This window comes from Knufia obscura (genome assembly GCF_036327395.1).
Source record: "Knufia obscura strain CCFEE 5817 isolate CBS 148926 chromosome Unknown scaffold_19, whole genome shotgun sequence".
NCBI lineage: Eukaryota > Fungi > Ascomycota > Eurotiomycetes > Chaetothyriales > Trichomeriaceae > Knufia > Knufia obscura.
In genome coordinates, this window is record NW_027042705.1 from 91,699 (window position 1) to 113,461 (window position 21,763).

Consider the following 21,763-nt stretch of genomic DNA (forward strand, 5'->3'; position numbering starts at 1 on the left):
GGGTTGCAGCTGCCTTGTCCAAATGAGAACCACGTATATTGAGCAAAGTGAGCTCCTGGAGTGTTGAAGGGAAAAAGGCAAAGGAGCAGTTGTCCGGCATGACCCGAACAGAAAACAAGCATCTTCTTCAGCGATGCTATCATTGGCTGGCTCTCGGCTAGAAACAACTGCAGCTCCAAAATGTTTTATGAGAATCATAACGTAGTCGCATGCTACAATTTCCAGACAGTCTTCTCATCTCCTGGTCATCATCTTCTTCGAATGCTCTGTACAGTATATCCATTTCAAGCTCTTGTTGTATTCTAATCCTTTCGTCATTCATTTCGACCGTCATTAGACCTCCAGGGCTGTTAACTTCGTGGTGTACAATACCTTGACTTGTACTATAACTCCAATTTCAATACCTCTTCTAATGGCTGCTTCCAACGGTGATGCGAAGATTGAAAATGGTACAGAAGCAACATTGTCCAGAACTTGCGCAATTACTGATGCCAATGTATAGATGTACAAGACGAAAAGTCCCTGACGAACGGAGTGCACGACCACGAGCACGAACATGACCACGACCACGAGCATCATCACCATGATCATGATGATCCAAACGCTGCGACCATGTTTCAGGTCAACATCAAGCTCCCCCACAAGCCTCACAAGATGACATTGCCTGTCTCGAGCCAGGAAAGCTGCCAGGACTTGAGGCAATCCATCGTAGAGACACCAGAAACATTCCAGTACACCTGCTTTCATCTCGAGCACAATGGGGAACGAATCAATGATTTTGTCGAGCTCTCCGAGGTCAAGGATCTCAAGGCCGACTCCGAGATCACCCTTGTCGAAGACCCATACACGGAGAAGGAGGCCCGGATGCATTTGGTCCGTATGAGAGAGCTGATAGGGGCTGCTGGAGACCGATCCGACCAGCTGCAGGGAATTTGTGCTGGCACTTCATTGCATGATGATCTGTTCGGCTCGGCCGTGGCCACTGAGAATGCAAAAGAGAAGACGGCAGATACACAGGGCTCTCTGGCTGGTTACGATATGGAAAGCAAACCAGAAATCGACACCATCTTGCCCAAGGACCAGAACACTCTGCCTAAGACTGTCAAGGCTCTCTCTGTGTCTCAATGGAACCCTCCGCCACACCATCTGCGCCAGCGTGGTCATCTGCTTTACCTTATTCTCACCACTAACGAGGGCGAACAGCACCAAATCACTGCTAGCATAAGCGGCTTCTTCGTCAACAGATCCTCCAGCAACAAATTCGATCCTTTCCCGAAACCTGCACCGAAAAACCACAGTGGCCACTCGCTACTGGGCCTCATTTCCCTGCTGTCACCCTCTTTCAATTCCTCCTTCCTTGAGCTGCAGAAGGTCAACGGTGAAAAAGACCTCCTTACTACCTTTCCCTTCCAGAATGCTATTCCGGCAAATCCATGGATTGTGCATCCATCCGCCGCACAGCATCACCAGTCCGACCAGACCCGATCGCAAGAAGCATATCTGATTGGTGGTTCTGATGGTGCAGAAAACCTAAGAGACTGGAACGAGGAGTTTCAAACCACAAAAGAGCTGCCGCGAGAAACACTACAAGACCGTGTCTTCAGAGAACGATTGACTTCGAAACTCTTTGCGGATTACAACGATGCTGCTGCTCATGGTGCTGTCCTTGTAGCTAAAGGCGAAGTCGCTCCTCTCAACCCGACTGAAGGCAAGGATGCTCAGATCTTCATCTACAACAATATCTTCTATTCGTTCGGCGCGGACGGTGTCCAGACCTTCGCTAGTGAAGGAGGTGACGAAGCTGCCAGAGTAGCCGTTGGCAAGGATGTGACTGGCGTCAAAGCAGTGAATCAGCTCGACATTCAAGGACTATTCACTCCTGGTACGGTCGTAGTCGATTACCTGGGCAAGCGCATCGTTGGTCAGAGCATCGTGCCTGGTATCTTCAAGCAGAGGGAGCCAGGTGAGCACCAGATCGACTATGGTGGAGTTGAGGGTCGAGATGTTGTCACTGAGAACGAAGCATTCGTGCCTGTATTCGAGAAGCTATCGAAAGCTCTACACGTGAAGAAGCATGCCGTTTGGGACAAAGAGGGCAAGAAACATGACCTTGAAGGCAGTGTGGAGACCAAGGGTCTGCTTGGAACGGATGGCCGAAAATACGTACTCGACCTCTACCGAATAGCTCCCCTCGATGTGGCCTGGCATGAGCAAGTCGCAGCTGAGGCAGATGACAACAAATACCCTCACCGAATGTCTATCCTGCGATTGGAGCTAGTCGAAGCCTACTGGCGAAGCAAGATGCAAGAATATGTCAAGGCTGAGGTCGAGAAGAAGAAAGCGGCGAAGCCTGAACAAAAGGAGATCGAAGCTCAAAAGAACGACGAGGAAAAGACCGAGGAGAAGACTGAAGAGAAGAAGGAAGACGTCGAAGGTGATGAGAAGCCAGCCGAGCACGACCGAGTCGACCTCTCCAACTTTGATCTGGCTCTCAATCCAGACGTATGCAGCGGCCAGGTTCCGCAAACAGATGAAGAGAAGGCTGAATACTTGCAAGACGAGAAAGAAGTTCGAGCTGTCTGCGACTTTCTGCGATCCAAAGTCATCCCAGAGCTCATTCACGACCTATACGAGAGCGACGTGGGCTTTCCCATGGATGGCATTGCGCTCACACAACTGCTCCACAAGCGAGGTATCAACCTACGGTATCTTGGCCTGCTAGCAAAGCAAGCTGAAGAAAAAGGCACTCGCATCAAAGCATTTGTGACTGTCGCCGTGCAGGAGATGATCGCGCGATCATTTAAGCATATTGCGAACAATTACCTTCGACATCTGCCTTCTATCTTTGCGCCAGCATGCATTTCACACATGCTGAATTGTTTGCTCGGTCAACAAGTGGATGCTTCGCCGAAAGCTGAGATTGGTGAGGAACAGTCGTTCTATCCTGATGCTGACTACTCGTTCCAGCAACTTACGCCGGAAAAGCTCGCCAAAGATATTGAACAACAAGTCCAAATGAGATACAGATACGATCTGTCTCAGGAGTGGCAATCTGCTGTGAAGCCGCTGCAGCTTCTGCGAGAAGTCTGCCTGAAAAATGGCATTCAGCTTGCAGCAAGAGATTTTGCATTCACGAAAGACGCCGCTACAGAGAAGTCGGCCACAAATGGTGACGCGTCTAATGGTGTACATCACGAAGAGAACAAGAAAAAGAAGAGCAAGAAGGCTCGTGCTCGATCAGAATCTCCTGCTGTGGCTGATACACCTGCCAAGCGGTCGACTACATTCGTGCCTGATGATATACTGAATGTCACACCAATTGTCAAAGACGCATCACCGAAAAGTTCTTTGGCAGAAGAAGCGCTTGAAGCCGGCAAAATCTCGCTAGCACAAGGTCAGAAACAGCTTGGTCAAGAGCTTGTGCTTGAATCTCTATCCCTACATGAGCAGATATATGGCATCTTACACCCAGAGGTCGCCAAGATGTACCACTCCCTATCGACAATTTACTATCAGACAGATGAGAAGGAGGCAGCAGTCGAACTCGCGAGAAAGGCTGTCATCGTCACAGAACGAACTCTTGGCATAGATTCTCACGACACCATCCTTGCTTACCTCAACTTGTCCCTGTTCGAACACCACGTGGGCAACACGAAACGTGCCCTGAAATATGTACGTCATGCGCTTGACGTGTGGAAGGTCATCTACGGACCCAATCATCCCGACTCAATCACCACAATGAACAATGCCGCCGTTATGTTCCAGTCGTTGAAAGAATACGCCGAATCACGAAGATGGTTCGAATCTTGCTTCAAGGTTTGCGAAGAATTCTACGGCAAGCAGTCAATCAACGCTGCCACAATTTTGTTCCAGCTTGCCCAAGCACTCGCCCTGGATGGAGATGCCAAGGGTGCCGTAAACAAGATGAGAGACGCATACAATACTTTCCTCAGCGAGCTTGGACCCGAAGACCGCAACACCAAAGAAGCTGAGACGTGGCTGGAGCAGCTGACTCAGAACGCCGTCAACATTGCCAAGCAAGCCCAGTACCTGGAAAAGCGAGGCATCAAATACATGCAGATGCCATCTCGTCTGCGAAGCGGCACACGCCTGCAACCACAGAATGCATCGACTGCTGAACCAAGAGCCACGACTGCCAACGGTACCACAACAACGTCGACCTCGTCGCCATCAGCAAGCGGTGCAGATATGCGCAGCATCGACGAATTGTTGCGGTTCATCGAGGGTGGGGACATGGCTAGTCCTAAGACCAAGAGCAAGAGGAAGAGTCTCAATCCGAAAGCGCGAGGCCGAAAGACGACAGCTGCTGCTTAGGAGAACAGCGAGCATTCTTCACAGAACGTGATTACCCAGGGTCAACTGAATAATACTGCATATCCGGACTGCCATTTGCAAACGTATGATTAATCGTTACAGTCCCGCATCGCCGTGAGACACGACGAAGAAAACTGTCGCATTGCATCGAGAGTTGGGCTGGAGCATATTACTGGCGGCTGTATAATTTGCCATATTCGGGAAGTGAGGACATACTGTCGTCCGAGGCCCGGACATGACCAGCTACATGATCTCGATGATCTCAAGGTTCGATTATACCAGTTGCTGGAGGCAAGGTGATATTGTATGAGTGTACAGCTATAGTTCAACAGTGTATAAAAATGTCGAAAGCACGATTCCCCACTTCATCAGGATTCTTCTTTTGGTGATTTCTGCATGGATACTGTGGTACGTAGGCTACGCCATTAGGTAAGTAAGTCGCAGACTGCGGTTGAAGAAGGGGGAATAAATCGGAAGGTGCAAATCAATAAGACGCAGAGTGCAGATTGAGAAGATAGTATGCCTGTAGTCAACCGCGTGAAGCGACTGCTTCTCCTTCTGAAATGCACGTCTGCCCTACCGCAGTCGAACACGGGTACGACGGTCAGACACAAATTACTAGTTGTTCAGGTGACTGCTCGCCATGCTAACCAACCTCAATGTGCTCTTCGTGGTCGGCCCTATACATATGAGCACCCAGCAAAGTCATTTCATAACCTTGTGTGATACCACTAACGGTCTGAAAGATTTAGCGAGCCCAGGTGTATCTGCTAAGGCAACACATGAGGCAACTATGATTCCTGTTAGTTGTTCACAGTTCGTGTCTCGAACTCCCTGACACTCGTGCTTATGGTGTTCACACTGTCCTCCTCCACACACGATGACAGGTTCAGTGACCGTCTGCACGACTTCCCGTCATTCGAGGGTTCAGTTGTGACACTGCATGAAATAGAACAACTCGAATGTCGTAGGTGTCTTAGCTGCTAACCATACCAGTATCGACATGGACGTCGAAAAACCTCAGCTTCCTTGGCGAATTAGGGCTGCCTATGCTGTGAACACCGAACACTAGGGGGTCCTCTTCGCCTTCAGCGACGCAGGCGCATATAACATAGATGATGCTCATGTAATCGTCGAGGCCTGTGAAAATGACAAGAGCTTAGCTCAGGCAGCAAAGGTGTTCAGCCAGCAGTAGGTTTGGAGGCAATATAATCGAGCAGGACAAACGAGCCGCGCTCCACTGTGATTGTCTCACGAGCACGGTACGTGAGGCCACACCTCTCAACTACCTTGATGCTGCCAGGATTTCGATGCTCAACTTCAGCAAGCAGGATCTCTGACACAACTTTCATGCCTTCGCTCGAAGCAGAGCCTTGCTCGTCTTGACCCCACTCCAATCCCATCAAATGCAATTTGTGCTCGTCGTCCACGTTTTGGGGATCGATCTCCATCACTCGTCTCTCTAATTTCCACCAAGCATTCAGAAACGCCTGTACCGCTGTCGTGGCAATCCGTTTACCCCACCACTCAGTCCTAAGCATGTATCCCAAGTGAGGTACCGGGTCAGTACGGTGACAGCCCATATTGCCTATGTGCTCCCACGGCTCACCATCTTGCCTCGCCCATATCATCCAACCGAATGTGGTGGCATCATTAGGTGGTAGAAAGCGGTCCATCCACTGTTGAGATGTTGCGAGGTCGGGGTCACATGTTCCGATTTCAGTGTTGACCATTACTGCCTCCTGGGTGCGGAGACGGTGGACATGCTCTAGGTCGTTGGGCGCAAATGGGCGGAGTTGAATCGTGAGGTAGTCATTGACGCGGGCTACAATAACTTTGCGATCCTGTGTCGGAGGAAAGATTGGTCGAGTTGTTTGGTAGCGACTGAGTCTTGGTGCATGTTGTGGCTGGTCTGCCATACTTGGTGCTGCGTTGTGGTAGCGGCGAGACCAGGTGTAGTGCAGGATGCTGTGCAGTCAGTATTCTCACCTCAATAAGTCAGTCGCTCTGATGGACTGACTAGAGCGCTTTTATCTCTGCAGCTGTCTGTAAGGCAAACGGTGGTGAGTCAGCAAAGCTCGCTCACGCCCTTCGTGTTCAATGATGCCTCAACCAGGCAAACTGAAACGGCAAGCACGCCTTGCGAGCCTACGGGTTGCTCTTGAGGTACACTGCGTGGCCAGAATTGTAACGCTAGTGCGAAATACATATCAATAATCACAAACGTTTATATGGATGCAGTGCTGCTTCGGGTTGTCAAGCCATCGCGGCCAACGACTCGCAGTCCATACTGGGAGTTCGTTTTCTTTTTGGTCCTACCGTACAAAAGATGTCTATATGCACCTGCGAGCTACATCTTGCGTGCCATTGCTCACAAAGATTTCATGCCGATGTTTCGCAGCAATATAAACAAATCTGCCAGCAAACATCAAGATGGAGGCAGGCAGATTGCTTGGAGACAGGGATACCCCGTGAACCGAGGCATGTGTTCCACATAACCACGCGCTGTCTGAAACGGATTGCCGTGGCGTCCAGATGGCACGAAGCTTGAAAAGTAAAAGTTTGGTAAGTGGCGGTTTTAGCGACGAGTTGGCTGGTGGGCAAGCTCGGGCAAGCCAATCGCGCCTGCCAAAGAAGTCGTGCCAATGCTTTCGATTGTACGCGTGATACACAGCGAAGAAGGTTGTTGGTCCAAGGCATTCTAAACACAGAGTTCAGTATTTTGCAGCTACGAAATTCCGTGGTTGAATGCCTTGAGTCTTGAAACGGCAAAGATACTGTTATCGAATCATAACATCCAGGGGGTGAAATCGAGTTGGTTCGATCGCCAGGAGCCAAGATATGAAGATGTGGACGGAATCACATCGAGCTTCGCGGCCCAATGCGATGCCAGCTTCGAGAGTCTCAGGGTCCGGTCATGCTTCGCAAGGTGGCTGGACTAAGACACAACCAGCCTGCTTCCGCTGTGTGAATTAAGTTGACCACCTGGGGAAGACCGCCTGTAGCGCAAAGAACGTGCAGTTCAGCTAGCCTAAAGAGTGGTGAGGAGAGCTCTTGACCTCCACTTTATGGACATCGCATCCCTAAAGCCCACCAAGCCACTTTACTGGCACCGAATTGAAAGTCAAACTCTCCTTGTCCTTGATCCAGTTTCTTTATTGTTGTCCCTCTTCTATTTACAACAACATCGCCTTGTATTCGTGCATCTGTTCCAGTGCATTGATCACTCTCCCACTTCACGACACCCAGCCGCGTGTGCAGGCCAACTACTGCTTAGATTGTCACGAAACTTTGGATACGTACAAACGCCCGTGCCAACGCAGATCAAAATCAGAATCACCTGTTCAGCGGTAAATACACCTGCGCACGCCCGACCACTACGAGCGGCTCGCTGCATCGCGACCTGAGGATACCTACGCCTAGAAGGAATTGAAACATACTCACACTACGAATCAAACACCGTCGCATTCGAAATATCCAGAGCTTTAGCAGCCATGTCCGCTGTCGCACCTGGTACGTGCCAGATAGGATGCCATATGCCGATTTCCATTGGGTGCTGTCGCTATGGACACCCTGCAGAAATGCTTGGAAGTGTTTCACGCTGACCAGGGAACTGCAGATCGCGGAGCATCGCCTCTGATGTCCAACAATCCCTTTCGCAACAAGATTCATTCCCATATCTCACCGGAACCTTCACCTAGACCAATATCTACCAACCCTTTCCTTGATATTACCGAGGTAAACCAAGGCGCGGTCGAGACCAACCACGACGCTGTCACTATGAATAGCTCAGTCAACAAAGCAACCGATGCCTTTGTAAGAGCATACTTCGAAACAAAGAGATTACTCCCTGCTAATCACCACAAATAGTCACAACTGGAAGTTACCGATACGCGGAACGATTTACAAAAGACGAGATCGAGACAAGCAAACGGCGGCCCCCAAAGACCTGATCACCCATCGCTAAGAGGATTTCCTCCGCCACCAGGACACCGACCCGCGAACTCGGACGAAGCAAGAAGACGCCACCAACCAGCGCCACGAAGAGAGCTAGACATATTTGCAGACCCTTTTGAGCCTACAAGACCACGAGACAGAGAACGGAAACCACGACGCAACTCGGAAAGCTCTGTTCGTGAAAAGCCAAGTATGGATCCAGAAGAGGAGAGACGGCGAAGAGAACGCAAATACCGTGAATCTAAGAGAGACGGTAGCAAGTCTAGCAAACCGAAGAACAAGAAATTGGATGTGATTGACAAGTTGGATGTAACAAGCATTTACGGGACAGGCTGTAAGTCGTGATTATCGTGTCTTCTACGATAGACAGCTGACCATTGATAGTGTTCCATCACGACGGCCCATTCGATGCTTGCAACCCACACCGGAACCGCAAGCGGGAGAGGTATGCGCCAATGCAAGCGTTCCCCAAGGATTCAATCAACATGGTTATGGGGGGCTCCGGTCCTGTGAACAAGAGGATGGACTACGACAAGTACCATGGCCGAGGCGAAGAGGCACATCGCGATTACAACGAGGCTGCCATAGCTGAAGATAATGTCGAACCATACCGCAAACCTGATGGCAGCATTGGCTACAACCCCAACGGCAGAGAAGTGCTGCATGGTGATGAGAGCGCAGGACTAGGCACAAGCACTTTCCTCGAAGGAGCACCAGCCAGCCGTGCAGCCATACAGCGACGTGAAAGTGAGTACGAGTCCCAACAGCCAGAGGAGCGACCGGGTCTCTCAAGAAAGAAGTCACTAGCACAAAAGATTCGGGGAGTTCGACCAAGCCGCGACCGATTTGCATCAGCCGACGGAAGAGCTGGTGCAACTAGTCCGCCCATGATGACCGGCCAAAGTGATAGCGCTGTCAACCCATTCTTTAGGGATTTCAATGGGGAGGTGAAGAAGGACAATGCGCAAATTACATTCGACGAACAGCCAAAGCCCAGTCGAGCTCGAGCTCCCAGTAGTCCTAAGAGGAACGAACTCGAGAGACGAAACACAACGGAAAATGGCGGAGAGGAGGGCTCGAAGCCGACAGGTCTGCTAGGGCGCATGAAGTCCTTGAAGGGAGGAAGACGCCCTGTACGACGGGACACGAACAGTTAAGGGGTACAAGTTTGGATGAAAACAAGGGGTATCTTTTGGTGCAAGTTCTGTCAGATAGAACGAACGGTGACTGCTTTCTGGAAAAGTGGTTACATATCCTCAGAAATGGCTGTGACGACCCTGCTTACCAGCAGCATGAAATGATCTAAATAAAATGAAATGCAACAAATAGTGCCACTTAGTGCCACGTTCTGCATTGACCACTACATAATCTTAACGATGGTGAGGCTGGCTCGGCTGGTGTGAAGAAAGAGTTTCGAGCTTAGGGCAAAGCAGATTGCGCTTGCTTGCTCAGGTTGATCGCCCAGGCAATGACGTCTTGTGTTCGCTCGAGCCTGCCCAAAACAACCTTGCGAACTCACACGCGCAACTTTGTGGTCCAACACTTGCGGTTCGCAAACTGATTTTCAGCTTTTTCTTCCTTCATCACTTTCCGCAATTTCTCGTTATGCCACGGTCTCGAAGAGAGAAATCAGCTTCGGTGTCAAGCGCTGCGGCGCCTGCAATCAACGGCACGATGCCACCTCCATCACCGCCATCGAGCTCTACCAGGTCGAGCCCAGTCGCGACGCGTCGCAAAGCGCCTTCTGTCAGCAAAGCAGCCGCAATCGCCAACCTACCTCCTCCGAAGTCAGCGCATGGACCTGAGAAGCCGTCTGTGCTGGGGTTCGTCGTCGCAGCGGTGGTCAGCCTGGTTGCTGAAGGACTAGCTCACGAAGCAGCATCGATCTACAACACGGGCGAGCTTGCTCGGATCTCGAAAAGAGATGCTACATGGTACGAGATTGGAGGTCTACTCACTTGGAAGATTACTTTGCTAGCGACCTGCTGGTTTGGCGGCCTCGATGGTAATGAGCTCTCATACGTGCTTAAGGCTTACGCTGACTCGCTTTCTAGCCGTTGATGTTGCATCTCTGAATGCTCTTCTTGAGACTCCAAAGTTCATTCTGCTACACTACTTCTACCTGATATCGAGCTTCGAGCTGGTCACCAAAAGCACCATCTCAATCTTAGCAAAGGCTCTTCCTTTCTACATAATGAGACCGCTCAGCGCACCACACGCCGCCTCAGACACCACCAAAGCAACAGCTAAACTGCGGAACAGAACTATCATCAACGACCCAATCACCACAATCGCTACATCTGCAATGGCAACACTAGCATATGCAGTCACGCTCCAGCTGGCCTTCAGCTTTTTCCTCCCAAGCTTTCTCATCACTCACTTCTCGCCCCTGCCATCCCTTGAGTGGGCCTACAACGTGGCAACGACGTTTCCGACTCTTCTGATGTGGCTTGCACCTGCTGGCATCGCAAGTACCCAATTCCTGTTCAGGCCATCCGAAGGCGCAGCGTCATCTTCAAATGCAGCGACTGGCCCAAACTCGATTGCACTGACGCACTCCCATTTCGATCCAGCAACCGCATCATTTGTGCAGCATATCTATCACAACGTCTGGGGCTGGTATACTTCTAGGCAAAAGGAGCTTATTGGACGAACTATTGTTCTTGGTGCTTTCCTGCTCACAGAGACGGTCGTTCAGCTTTGTGGTGAGGTTCAAGGTGTCGAGCTACTTGGTGCTGCTGGGTATGCTTCTACTTGGTTGGTGGGTGCGATCACTCTGGGTGTCGTTCTTGAATGGGTGGGCAGACCGAGTGATTAGGAAATTGTCGAGGAGGCTAGAAACTGATATGAGGATGGATGCGAAGGCTGGAAGGCTTTAAGAAGGACTCGCCCGTTCTTGAAGTCTGGCGTGATCGAGGCGCTCTGCTGCCCGGAGGCGATTGTGTAACACAGATACCCAGAGAACAACACGTATTCATTGCTTTTGTTTTTGGCTGGTCCTCAGGATTGTGGAAAGAGCGGCATGCTGTGTCACTCGACGCACCGGGACCTAAGGAAGCTGGAATGATCTCTGTACCGCCGGACACAAGGCCTGCTCCCGCAGGTCTACATACTTACTGCGAGTACAGTACTCTACGGTAACCCAAGGTCTTTGCATAGGCGAGTTGAATCACACAGGAATCTGTCGAACAACTACAGAAGCCGCAGCTGAGGAGGGGCCCGCAGCCCAGGAGAGACGTCGGCTAGAGTCGGGCATGTGCCGATGTAGTGGAAAGGACTCACAAGCAACATAGCTTGAACATTAATCACAACGTCTATGCTATTTTATGGACATAATAGCACTCCTCGTATTTGTTCTCTACATGGTAACGAATGCAACTATCGCCCCTATATGATGTTCCTCGTTGATGCGAACTAGGTGGTGTTTTACCGTCAATAATCTCAAAAGTCATATTGACCAGAAGGCAAGACAACGTCACGATGCGTCTCGGAGTCGTGCAAGCGCTAGCCGAGGTTGTAGTTTTCTATCGTTTTCGAGCACCAGCAAGCTTTCAAGCTCGAAGCCCACCATTCGGGCTACCCGAATGAAGAGCTTGTGGGGAGCATGCTTCGACCTGCACTTTTCCCATGAAGAGCTTCTCGAACCTTGTGCACTTGATGGGTGGGGAACGAGGAGAACACGGCGACCTGGAGTGAGGGGTTCTCGCCATCTGGACGAGCTGGAGTAATCGCTAGATTCATAATGTCCGATCTTTACAAAAGGCTCGTTGGCACGCGCAATCTCTCGTTCTTACAGCATAGCAGAGGGTCATTGCATACAGTAAAGTTACATCCACAACCGCAAAGATGTCCTACAAAGTCCCCTTCGAGCTGAAGAACCCTGACCTCCTCAAGTACGATTCGTACGTCCATGGCGAGTGGGTGAAAGCCAAATCTGGCAAGACCTTCGAGGTCGTTGATCCTGGCTCCGACAAGGCCTGGGCTGCCTGTCCCGACAACGCCGCCGAAGATGTCGACAATGCCATCCAGTCCTCCCACAAGGCGTTTCAGGAATACAAAGTGTTGAACCCCAGAAAGCGAGCCGAGCTGATCCTCGCATGGCACCACCTGATCACAGAGAACAAGGATGACCTTGCTAAGATCTTGACATATGAGACGGGCAAACCTCTTGCTGAATCACATGGAGAGCTTACCTATTCTCTGGGCTTCACATGGTGGTTTGCGGGCGAGGCAGAACGTATCCAGGGAGCTATTCAGACGCCTTCTGCACCGAACAGGAGGATGTTCGTCGTTAAGCAGCCAATTGGTGTAGCAGTTGCGCTTGTGCCATGGAACTTCCCGATTGCCATGATCTTGCGGAAGGCTGGTGCTGCCTTTGCTGCCGGTTGTACGATGGTTGTTAAGCCGTCGCCCGAAACACCACTGACTTGCTTGAGTTTGGCGTACCTGGCGTCGAAGGCGGGCTTTGCACCTGGTGTTTTCAATGTCCTCACAACCTCGCTTGAGAACACGCCACCTCTCTCCGAAGCAATGATCCTGCATCCCCTCACCAAGAAGGTCACATTCACAGGATCAACAAGGGTAGGAAAGCTCGTCGCAGGCCTTTGCGCACGCAATCTGAAGAAATCTACTCTCGAGCTGGGCGGCAACTGTCCATTCATTGTCTTCGATGATGCGAACCTGGACCAGGCGCTCGAGCAGTTCATGGCTCTGAAGTGGAGACATGCTGGCCAGGCTTGTATCACTGCGAACAGGTTGTACGTCCAAGCTGGCGTCTACGACAAGTTTACACAAATGCTGGTCGAGAGGACTTCCAAGCTGAAGATGGGCCATGGTGGTGAGGAAGGCACAACACTTGGACCCGTAACAACACCCAGAGGCTTGGTCAAGGCTCAAGCTCAAGCTGAAGATGCAGTCAAGCTTGGTGCTAAGATGGTGCTGGGTACTGGTAAGGCTGAGAAGAACTCGACCGAGGAGGAAGGAGCCGGCAAGGGCCAGGGTGTCGGCGGCTACTTCATGTCCCCAGTCGTGCTCACAGGCATGACAAGCGACATGTTGATGGCAAAGGAAGAGACTTTTGCACCTGTTGCCGGTCTGTTCAAGTTTGATACTGAGGAAGAGGTTGTCAAACGGGCTAACGAGACAAGCATGGGTCTCGGTAAGTTGCCACTTAACCCTCAAATGAATACTTGCTAACATTGCCCAGCATCATACGCATTCACAAAGAACGTCGACAGGATGTGGAGGATGCTCGAGAACCTCGAAGCTGGTATGATCGGGCTGAATACTGGAAACAGCTCAGCGGCCGAATCTCCTTTCGGCGGTATCAAGGAGTCCGGATACGGCAAGGAATCTGGCAAGGATGTTGCCGTGCGGGAATATTTGATTGAGAAGACTGGTACATTTACGATTGAGGGTCAGTACTAGGCTCGATGTAGGGTCGTATATGAGATCCTTGTTGCAAGTCTGGACCCTATATGCAATCGTACTACAACTTCACGTTACGCACAATGTATTGAAAACGATGCTCAGCCTAAAAAGGCTTAGCCTGTGAGCTTGCCATGGGTGGCAGGGAGCTTTCCCCAGATTTGCGACACCGTTTCCTGCCATCGACTCATCGTCAGCATCTCGATCATGTCGAAGGTGAGCATGTTCATCGAAGTCTCTCAAGCTGCAGATTTCTGCATAGTGTCTCTCCATATTATCTCGTTCATTGACGCGTGTGTCGCGTCGATGTGTGGGGCTCGCACCTGCCCGTCTGCAAGCAAAAGTATCGGTCAATATGCAAGCTTGATCTTCAAGTCTGCAACGTTTTATTCACTCGTTCTTTCCCATCGTTACTGACCTCAAGCCCATCGTTAGCTACCGCTGTCTGCCAGGCTCGGATGCTGTGCGACCAACACTCATGTTGTACTACCTATCCAGCCTTCACTAACCGTTCCTACGGCAATCTGCCAAAATGGCAGCTTCCAGAATTGCTGGCTGGGCTCAGCAGGTCATGCTCTTAACATCTCTACTCGCAAATACTAGTGACTTTGCGGCGGTAGATACTGCAAAGCCAATGGCGCCTACTTCGCTGACAACCTTTCAAGCTCAGGTCACGGTAGCTCCTACTGCTGACATCGGAGCGAACCTGATAGCCAACATTGACGATCCCAATGCTACTGATGCACAGTCAGTATGTCCTGGATATCTTGCAACTCAGGTCGATTTCAATAATTGTGGCTTCACAGCACAGTTGAGCTTGCTTGGGGAGGCTTGCAACGTATACGGCACAGACATACAGGATCTCGTGCTCACGGTCGAACACCAAGCCAAAACAGGACTACACGTCAACATCCAACCTGCTCACGTTACCTCTGAGAATAGGTCTTGGTACATCTTGGAAGAAGGTTGGGTACCTGCGCCCCAGCAGGAAGGATGCCTCGATGAAGCGGACCTTATGTTCAGCTGGACTAACACACCAAGCTTCGGCTTCAATGTCACACGAAAGTCGAGTCAAGAGGTGATTTTCTCCACGGATGGAAGCAAGCTCATATACGAGAATCAGTTCATTGAGTTTGTGACTTCCACGAACGACGACTACAACCTCTATGGTCTAGGCGAAGTCATCCATGGCATTCGTCTCCAACCTGGTTTGACAAGAACAATTTATGCCGCGGACGCTGGTGATCCAGTCGATGCGAACATCTATGGAAGCCATCCGTTCTACCTTGAGACGAGATACTATGATGTTGATCCAGACAACTCTAGCAATGAGACCCCTGCCAAGCACATGTCTACATCGCATGGGGTGTACCTAAGGAATGCTCATGCTCAAGAGGTCCTCATGCACGAGACGAACGTCACATGGAGGACGTTAGGTGGCGACATCGACTTGTACTTCTTTTCTGGTCCTACACAGCCTGAAGTTACAAGCCAGTATTTACACCAGATCGGTCTCCCCGTCATGCAGCAATATTGGACTTTGGTGAGTCGAACAGTTGCTTCTTACATCATCAGCTGACAGGGTTTAGGGTTTCCACCAGTGCAGATGGGGCTACGAGAACTGGTCCATGACTGAAGAAGTTGTCGACAACTTCGGCAAGTTCGAGATACCCCTCGAGACTATCTGGAATGACATCGACTACATGAAAGGTTATAGAGATTTCGAAAATGATCCTGTTCGCTTCCCGTACGACAAGGGCAAAGAGTTCTCGACCGTTTGCACAAGAATGGTCAGCACTATGTACCTATCGTTGATGCTGCGATCTACCACCCGAATCCGAACAATAAATCGGACGCTTACCAGGTATTCACTGACGGCAATGATACTGGCAGCTTCATGCTGAATCCTGACGGAACGCTGTATATTGGAGAGGTGTGGCCAGGATTTACAGTCTTCCCAGATTTTCTTAAAGACTCGACTTCGAAATGGTGGCTGAAAACAACGTCTGACTGGTACAAGAAAATCCAGTTCGATGGCTTATGGATCGACATGAACGAAGTCAGCTCCTTCTGTGTGGGTTCGTGTGGATCGAACAATTTGTCCCAGAATCCTGTACATCCAGCATTCAAGCTACCAGGTGAGCCAGGCGCTGTCGTCTACGAGTTTCCCGAGGGCTTCAACATCACAAATGCTACCGAGGCCGCGTCCGCAGGATACGGGTCATCAACTCAAGCAGCGGCAGCGTCGAAAACTGCCGTTTCTTCGTCTGCCACGAAATATCTCACCGCCAAGCCTACACCAGGGGAACGAGATATCAACCACCCTCCATATGTCATCAATCATGTCCATGGCGATCTTGCGGTTCATACTACTTCGCCAAACGCTACGCATCATGGCGGCATCAAGGAATACGATGTGCACAACCTTTACGGTCACATGCTATTGCAAAACACATACAAGGCAATGACGGCGATTATGCCTGGTAAACGTCCATTCATCATCGGACGTTCGACCTTCGTGGGTTCTGGCAATTACTCTGGTCACTGGGGCGGCGACAACTACTCAAAATTTGCTTACATGTTCTTCTCAATCCCGCAAGCGCTATCCTTCTCATTGTTCGGCATCCCCATGTTCGGTGTCGATACCTGTGGCTTCTCTGGGAATGCGGACGAAGAGTTATGCAATCGCTGGATGCAGCTTTCTGCTTTCTTCCCTTTCTACCGGAATCACAACGTGGTTGGCGCTCTTAGCCAGGAACCGTATGTTTGGGAAAGTGTGATCGAGGCCACGAAGGCTGCGATGAACATCCGATTCCAGCTACTGCCCTACATGTACACACTCTTCTACTATGCTCATGTCCGTGGAGATACCGTCATGAGAGCACTGGCTTGGGAGTTTCCGAACGACCCTTCACTGGCCAATGCAGATCGGCAATTCTTCCTGGGATCAGCTATCCTCGTGACGCCCGTTTTGACGCAAGGACAAGCTACCGTCGATGGTGTCTTTCCTGGTCTTGTCGAGGGCACTGACGTCTACTATGACTGGTACAACCAAAGCGCAGTCAATGTGCCAAGTAAGAAGAATACCACCATCGATGCACCATTGGGCCATATCCCGGTGTACATTCGAGGAGGCAACATTCTCGCAACGCAGCAAATGAGAATGACAACACGAGACGCCAGAAAGACAGACTGGAGTATGATTGTGGCGATGGGTAAAGACGAACGTGCTAATGGTACACTCTACCTCGACGACGGTGTCAGCATTGAGCCTGAATCCACGAAGCTGGTTACCATGAGCGCGCAGACTGCCGCATCGAAGAACGCAGAGAGAAAGAGGGTGACGCATTTGAGGATCGATGTTTTCGTGGATGGTGATTTCACGGATTTGGATCTGCCTCTAGGGAATGTGACTATACTTGGTGTTGCTGCTCCGCCTGACGGCACCCAGGTGAAGATCGATGACTGGAATGTTACAAGCTGTGTGGAATATTGTGCTGAGAGGCGGATGCTTGTGATATCTGATCTCAAGGAGGCGCTGAACGGAACTGCATGGAAGAAGAGCTGGTCCTTGACGTTGTAGGTTGGAAAGCTTCTGAAGCTAGGAAGGCCCTTCAGCTTTGGGCTTAGTACGGCCGATCGACCTCTGGGTATCGTGAGATCTGCGCATATACCTCCATGTCCTCCTTATGCTTGCTTCAACGATGAGCGTCGCCCTCCTTATCGACTCTCATCTGCAACCACTTACGCGTCTCTCGCCTCTAGATCTGCTGTCGTGCCTATGACAAGAATAACCATGAACTGGGGATGATGAGTACGACCATCCCACCGTGGGCTCTCGTGACAACGAACAGCTACACATGGCGCTGCGCTTTCCTTAATCGTAGGAACATCAATAAAATACAGCTTTACAGCCGACCATCAATCGTCAAACCAACATGATCAAAATAGGAAGCCCGATGTACTTCAACGCCTCAATCACGAGGCTATCTGCGCTCCCTGACTCACTCACGGCTCGGAGACTATCTGAGCTTGCTGTGCAGGATCGTCTTCGAGGCTGTTAACGTCATGCGTAGTCCGGCGTGAAGCACTGGCAATCCACGATACCACAGGAGGCAAACCGGACTTCTCCGAAGGAGGCTTAGAAGGCTGGAAAGGTCGCCCTGGCCACGGTCCGGACATGACCGCCTCGAAGAACAAATCTAGGCATGTCGTGCGGCCAACTCCGGACGTGGAGTATGCCCGTAAGGTGCCGGCATCGATGTTGTAAACGTCAAGCCTGTGCCGTTCAAGATAGATTGCCGGCTTCGCCCACCTTGGATCTAGGGCGCCACGGACATCACCGGCCTCCAACTTCGGGCTCTGCGGGCGCCCATAGTGCCTAAGCTTTAAGGGCTTTGAAACCTTTCAGCCTGCACGGCCGATTCTGCCAACCGGCGAGCCTGGCAATCTGTTGACGGCATAAGCTTGACGACTCGAACACAGCTGTAATGAGGATATTGGTAGCGATGAGAAGAGTGTCAAATTGGCAGTATACGGATAGAGGCAAAGAGACCTATCCGGCGGTTCACAAAACAACTGGCCCAGTCCTTGCAGCATGTTGACCGAGCACTGGGCCAATTACTGTAACTATGAGGCAATCTGCCTACTCTATCACAGAATCTTAGATGTGGAAGGAGTAGCTCGTGTATACTACGGCCGATCTGTCGAGGACGGCTGCGTTGTAAATTAGAGGTGTCGTCCGTATACGAGAATTTGTGATGCAGGAGGTAGCTGGCGGTTCGAGGCGTCAAGTGGCGTTGTGCTTTCTACTGCCAAACCATATATTAACTCGACCTCCTTTCTTCGAGCTTCGATTACAGTAAAGGTGTCAGAAGTCATAGTTGGTTGCTTACAACTCCGGAAGGCGTCCGCCATTGTAATGCAGTGTGCAGCTCACATCGGCCTGGATTGACACATATTGACATGGAAGTGCTGCTCCGTTCCAGAATGAAGCGTGACCAGTCCTGCTAGCTATGCGTAGAGGGGTGGGAAGCTTAATTTAAGTTGCTGTCTAGGCGCCGAGGTGCCGCAACGCGGCTTGTGAGGCATCGACGGAAATCATTAACCGTCGTGGCTTCAGGTGTATACAATGTTTGCTCTGGAAATCATAAATTGTCTAAATATTATGCTATGCAGCCGATCATTGTTGTTCGCTACTATGGCTATTCGCAGTATCCGAGTCAACTTTCCAGTGCGACCACCCAACGCCAAGCCTAGGGCTTGCGAGGCTTGAGCTGAGCGTCGAGCTGAAGGATCAGCTTCGACATTCTTGCAAGCGAACACGATTGTCGAGCCAATGAACGTGCTCGTGTAAGGACTGTGGAATTCGATAAGCTCACTGCTGCCCCTTGCTGTTATCAGCAGCGCTGGCTGCGCATTCTTGTCGCAAACATGGGAAGCCCTAGTATTAAGGGCTACGGCCAATCTCGATACCTCGAACGTCTAACCACGTGAGTCCAAGTCCATCCCAATATGAGTGCTACCTTCGACGCAGCTACAGCACTCAAGTCAAACCTAGCTCTGAGATATGGCACGCTCTCACTGCTAGTCATCCTGCTTCTTTGGCAATTGAGCGTCTACCAGCGCTCGCATATTTCGGAGCCGTTAAATATCGCTGAACATGGTACAAAATCAAATGAGGCTGATCCCGACCGATCCTACATGACCGTCTATCCTGTACCAACCCCTCCAGCACCCGAGCCCGGAATAGTCTACCAAGATGCAAATATCGACCAGCCAGACACCCAGTTGCGCTCAAGAATAGCGAAGGTCACATCAATCTTCTACGAAGAGCAGAACTTGAATACAAAAACATACGAACGTGCTCTGCTCAGTCACAGGGAACACAACAAGATATGGGGATATCAACACTACGTGCAACGAAGGGCTGAGTTAGGCCCGTGGTCGAAGCACTCGTATCTACTTAAGCTGCTGGTGACGGAGCTCGCGAAGTCTCCGTCTGAGCGTCTCGACTGGCTCTTCTGGCACGATGCCGATACACTGCTCATGAACGACCTCGTACCACTCGAGATGTTTGTTCCACCTCCAGAACATGAATGGGCTCATGTCAACCTTCTGATCACCAATGATATGCAGGGTTTGAACGATGGGGTGTTTCTTGTCAGAGTCTGCGAGTGGTCCGTCTACTTCTTCGCGGCGGGTCTATCGTATCGCCATTACCGTCCAGAGGTGCGGCTTCGGCACGACGAACAGGGCGCGTTGAACATGTTGGTAAGAGAGGAGAAGTTCAAGAACAACACCATACATGTTCCGCAAAGTTGGTAAGTGCTCGAGATGTGATATCGCCCTGCGCATTCTGACGGATCTTACAGGTTCAATCCGTACCAGAACTTCGGAAACGATCCCACTTTCCCTCCGGAATGGAATTTTCGGCTCGAATGGTTTGAGCCCGGTGACATGCTGATCCATTTCCCTGGCACTGACTCTAACCTCCGTCCACGCGTCATGAAAGAGTGGGAAGACCGACGAGTTGCGAACGTGAATCTATACAACGTCCCAGGAAACGAGACAAGGGTCTACACGAACACAACAGAGTTTTGGAAGAATGGAGCGAAACATGAAGAAGAGCGACAAAAGGACTACTGGCGTCACTACCATCTGATGGCGTATGATGTTGGTCCGAAGGAGGATGACATTACCAGAGCAGGAGTCAGAAAGATCGAAGAGCGCATGAAGGGCAATCCTCGGGCGGAGATCGATGCTGCGATCCAAGCTTACAAGGATGAGAGAATACCACTGAAAAGAGAGGCATACCGAACAGCTTATGCTGAGATGCTCAACGGAACTCGAACTGATAAGACCTATCCTGTCTGAGGCAGTAGAGTCTCGACCGGCCCGTCACAGGCATTAAAGTCAAGACTGAATTTCGAGGATTGAGACTTCTTGCACGTTCTGAACTCGACCGTCAGAACATCCGATTGATGTCGATCAAGCATTGCGCATCAGTCCGGAACACACCTGCTACAAGCCAAGAACGATCGACCGCGACAGGGGGTTCTCACGTGAACACGCGTGCTTCCATCAGCTTCGATCCCTCGTTATTAGCGTCATAACATACCCCTATTGATACGGCGTGGATGACGTGACTAAGGTCTACAAGAGCTGTTAAGGCATTCATCAGTCGGTCTGCGACCTTAACTGTTCACAGGCACAGCTACTGCCACAGTCCAGCAACATATCTGTACCGACTGATCATCAGACAGTCACTGCTCTTGGCAGTCAAGAACTGGGAAAGCTTGAGCAATCCTTGGGAGCTCTCTCTTCGGACCAATTGAAGTCACTCCTTCTCCGACTCTGTAAGGACCATGTTGAGGTCAGGAGGAAGTTACTGGACGAATATGGCAAAGGCAATGCCCAGCTCGATGCGCTAACAGCCAGTGGTGTCGGCCATGCTGAGAATGACGAACAACGACCGGAAGGCGCTGGTACTATTCTCCACGATCAGACTGGCACACTCCTGACGAGCACAAACTCCAAGCGCTCCGCTGAAGCTGCAGGTGTAATCGGTCCACCAAGCAACGACAATGACTCAGAAGCCAAACGCCTGAAAGAGCATCACCAGTCCCTACTCGCTCGCTGCCACAACTGCGGCCTCTTCACAGACAAGGAGAGCCCGGCCACTATCTGCACTCACCACGACGGACACCTCGACTTCATACCCGAGTACTTCGAGGATGACTGGGAGAATCCAGACCCAGAGTCGGACCAGAGCCGGATTGACTCTCCAGAGGGCTTTGTCTGGAGTTGCTGCAATCAAAATGGCGAGCAGGTGGGTTGTAAGCGGAGTGGACATAGATTTGAGGGAAAGAGGAGTCATTATTGTAGGTTGGCGCAGCTTAGGGAGAGCGGGATGAGTCCGGTGTATGGGCCGAGCTCGGGTGTTGCGGAGATCGGGGGATATTAGCAACTAGCTTTGAGGAAACGAAGGACGACGGCATGTCGCCAGGCAGAGGATTTGAAGTTGGAAAGCAGGCGTGGAGCG

The 21,763-nt window shown here is 51.0% G+C and overlaps 7 protein-coding genes across 7 annotated transcripts; 6 read left to right on the top strand and 1 right to left on the bottom strand.

Moving 5' to 3' along the window:
- Positions 1-612: 612 nt before the first annotated feature.
- CLU1 (Intracellular distribution of mitochondria) lies at positions 613-4,335 on the top strand (the record flags this gene model as incomplete). Its single annotated transcript, XM_064879004.1, has 1 exon — positions 613-4,335. One exon carries the CDS (start codon positions 613-615, stop codon positions 4,333-4,335), a length of 3,723 nt encoding a protein of 1,240 aa, XP_064725165.1.
- Positions 4,336-5,516: 1,181 nt separating this feature from the next.
- Positions 5,517-6,254, bottom strand: PMZ80_010616 (uncharacterized protein; the record flags this gene model as incomplete). The annotated part of the gene is made up of 1 exon (XM_064879005.1): positions 5,517-6,254. The coding sequence occupies one exon, from the start codon at positions 6,252-6,254 to the stop codon at positions 5,517-5,519; it is 738 nt and encodes a 245-aa protein (XP_064725166.1).
- A 1,575-nt stretch (positions 6,255-7,829) lies between these two features.
- On the top strand, positions 7,830-9,449 carry PMZ80_010617 (uncharacterized protein; the record flags this gene model as incomplete). The annotated part of the gene is made up of 4 exons (XM_064879006.1): positions 7,830-7,848; positions 7,955-8,151; positions 8,206-8,626; positions 8,677-9,449. The coding sequence occupies 4 exons, from the start codon at positions 7,830-7,832 to the stop codon at positions 9,447-9,449; spliced, it is 1,410 nt and encodes a 469-aa protein (XP_064725167.1).
- A 517-nt stretch (positions 9,450-9,966) lies between these two features.
- PMZ80_010618 (uncharacterized protein) lies at positions 9,967-11,110 on the top strand (the record flags this gene model as incomplete). The annotated part of the gene is made up of 2 exons (XM_064879007.1): positions 9,967-10,297; positions 10,347-11,110. The coding sequence occupies 2 exons, from the start codon at positions 9,967-9,969 to the stop codon at positions 11,108-11,110; spliced, it is 1,095 nt and encodes a 364-aa protein (XP_064725168.1).
- Positions 11,111-12,138: 1,028 nt separating this feature from the next.
- On the top strand, positions 12,139-13,719 carry PMZ80_010619 (uncharacterized protein; the record flags this gene model as incomplete). Its single annotated transcript, XM_064879008.1, has 2 exons — positions 12,139-13,450; positions 13,499-13,719. The coding sequence occupies 2 exons, from the start codon at positions 12,139-12,141 to the stop codon at positions 13,717-13,719; spliced, it is 1,533 nt and encodes a 510-aa protein (XP_064725169.1).
- A 532-nt stretch (positions 13,720-14,251) lies between these two features.
- Positions 14,252-17,302, top strand: PMZ80_010620 (uncharacterized protein; the record flags this gene model as incomplete). Its single annotated transcript, XM_064879009.1, has 3 exons — positions 14,252-15,262; positions 15,309-15,509; positions 15,584-17,302. The coding sequence occupies 3 exons, from the start codon at positions 14,252-14,254 to the stop codon at positions 17,300-17,302; spliced, it is 2,931 nt and encodes a 976-aa protein (XP_064725170.1).
- A 1,931-nt stretch (positions 17,303-19,233) lies between these two features.
- PMZ80_010621 (uncharacterized protein) lies at positions 19,234-21,685 on the top strand (the record flags this gene model as incomplete). The annotated part of the gene is made up of 3 exons (XM_064879010.1): positions 19,234-20,042; positions 20,094-20,589; positions 20,930-21,685. 3 exons carry the CDS (start codon positions 19,234-19,236, stop codon positions 21,683-21,685), a joined length of 2,061 nt encoding a protein of 686 aa, XP_064725171.1.
- Positions 21,686-21,763: the final 78 nt, after the last annotated feature.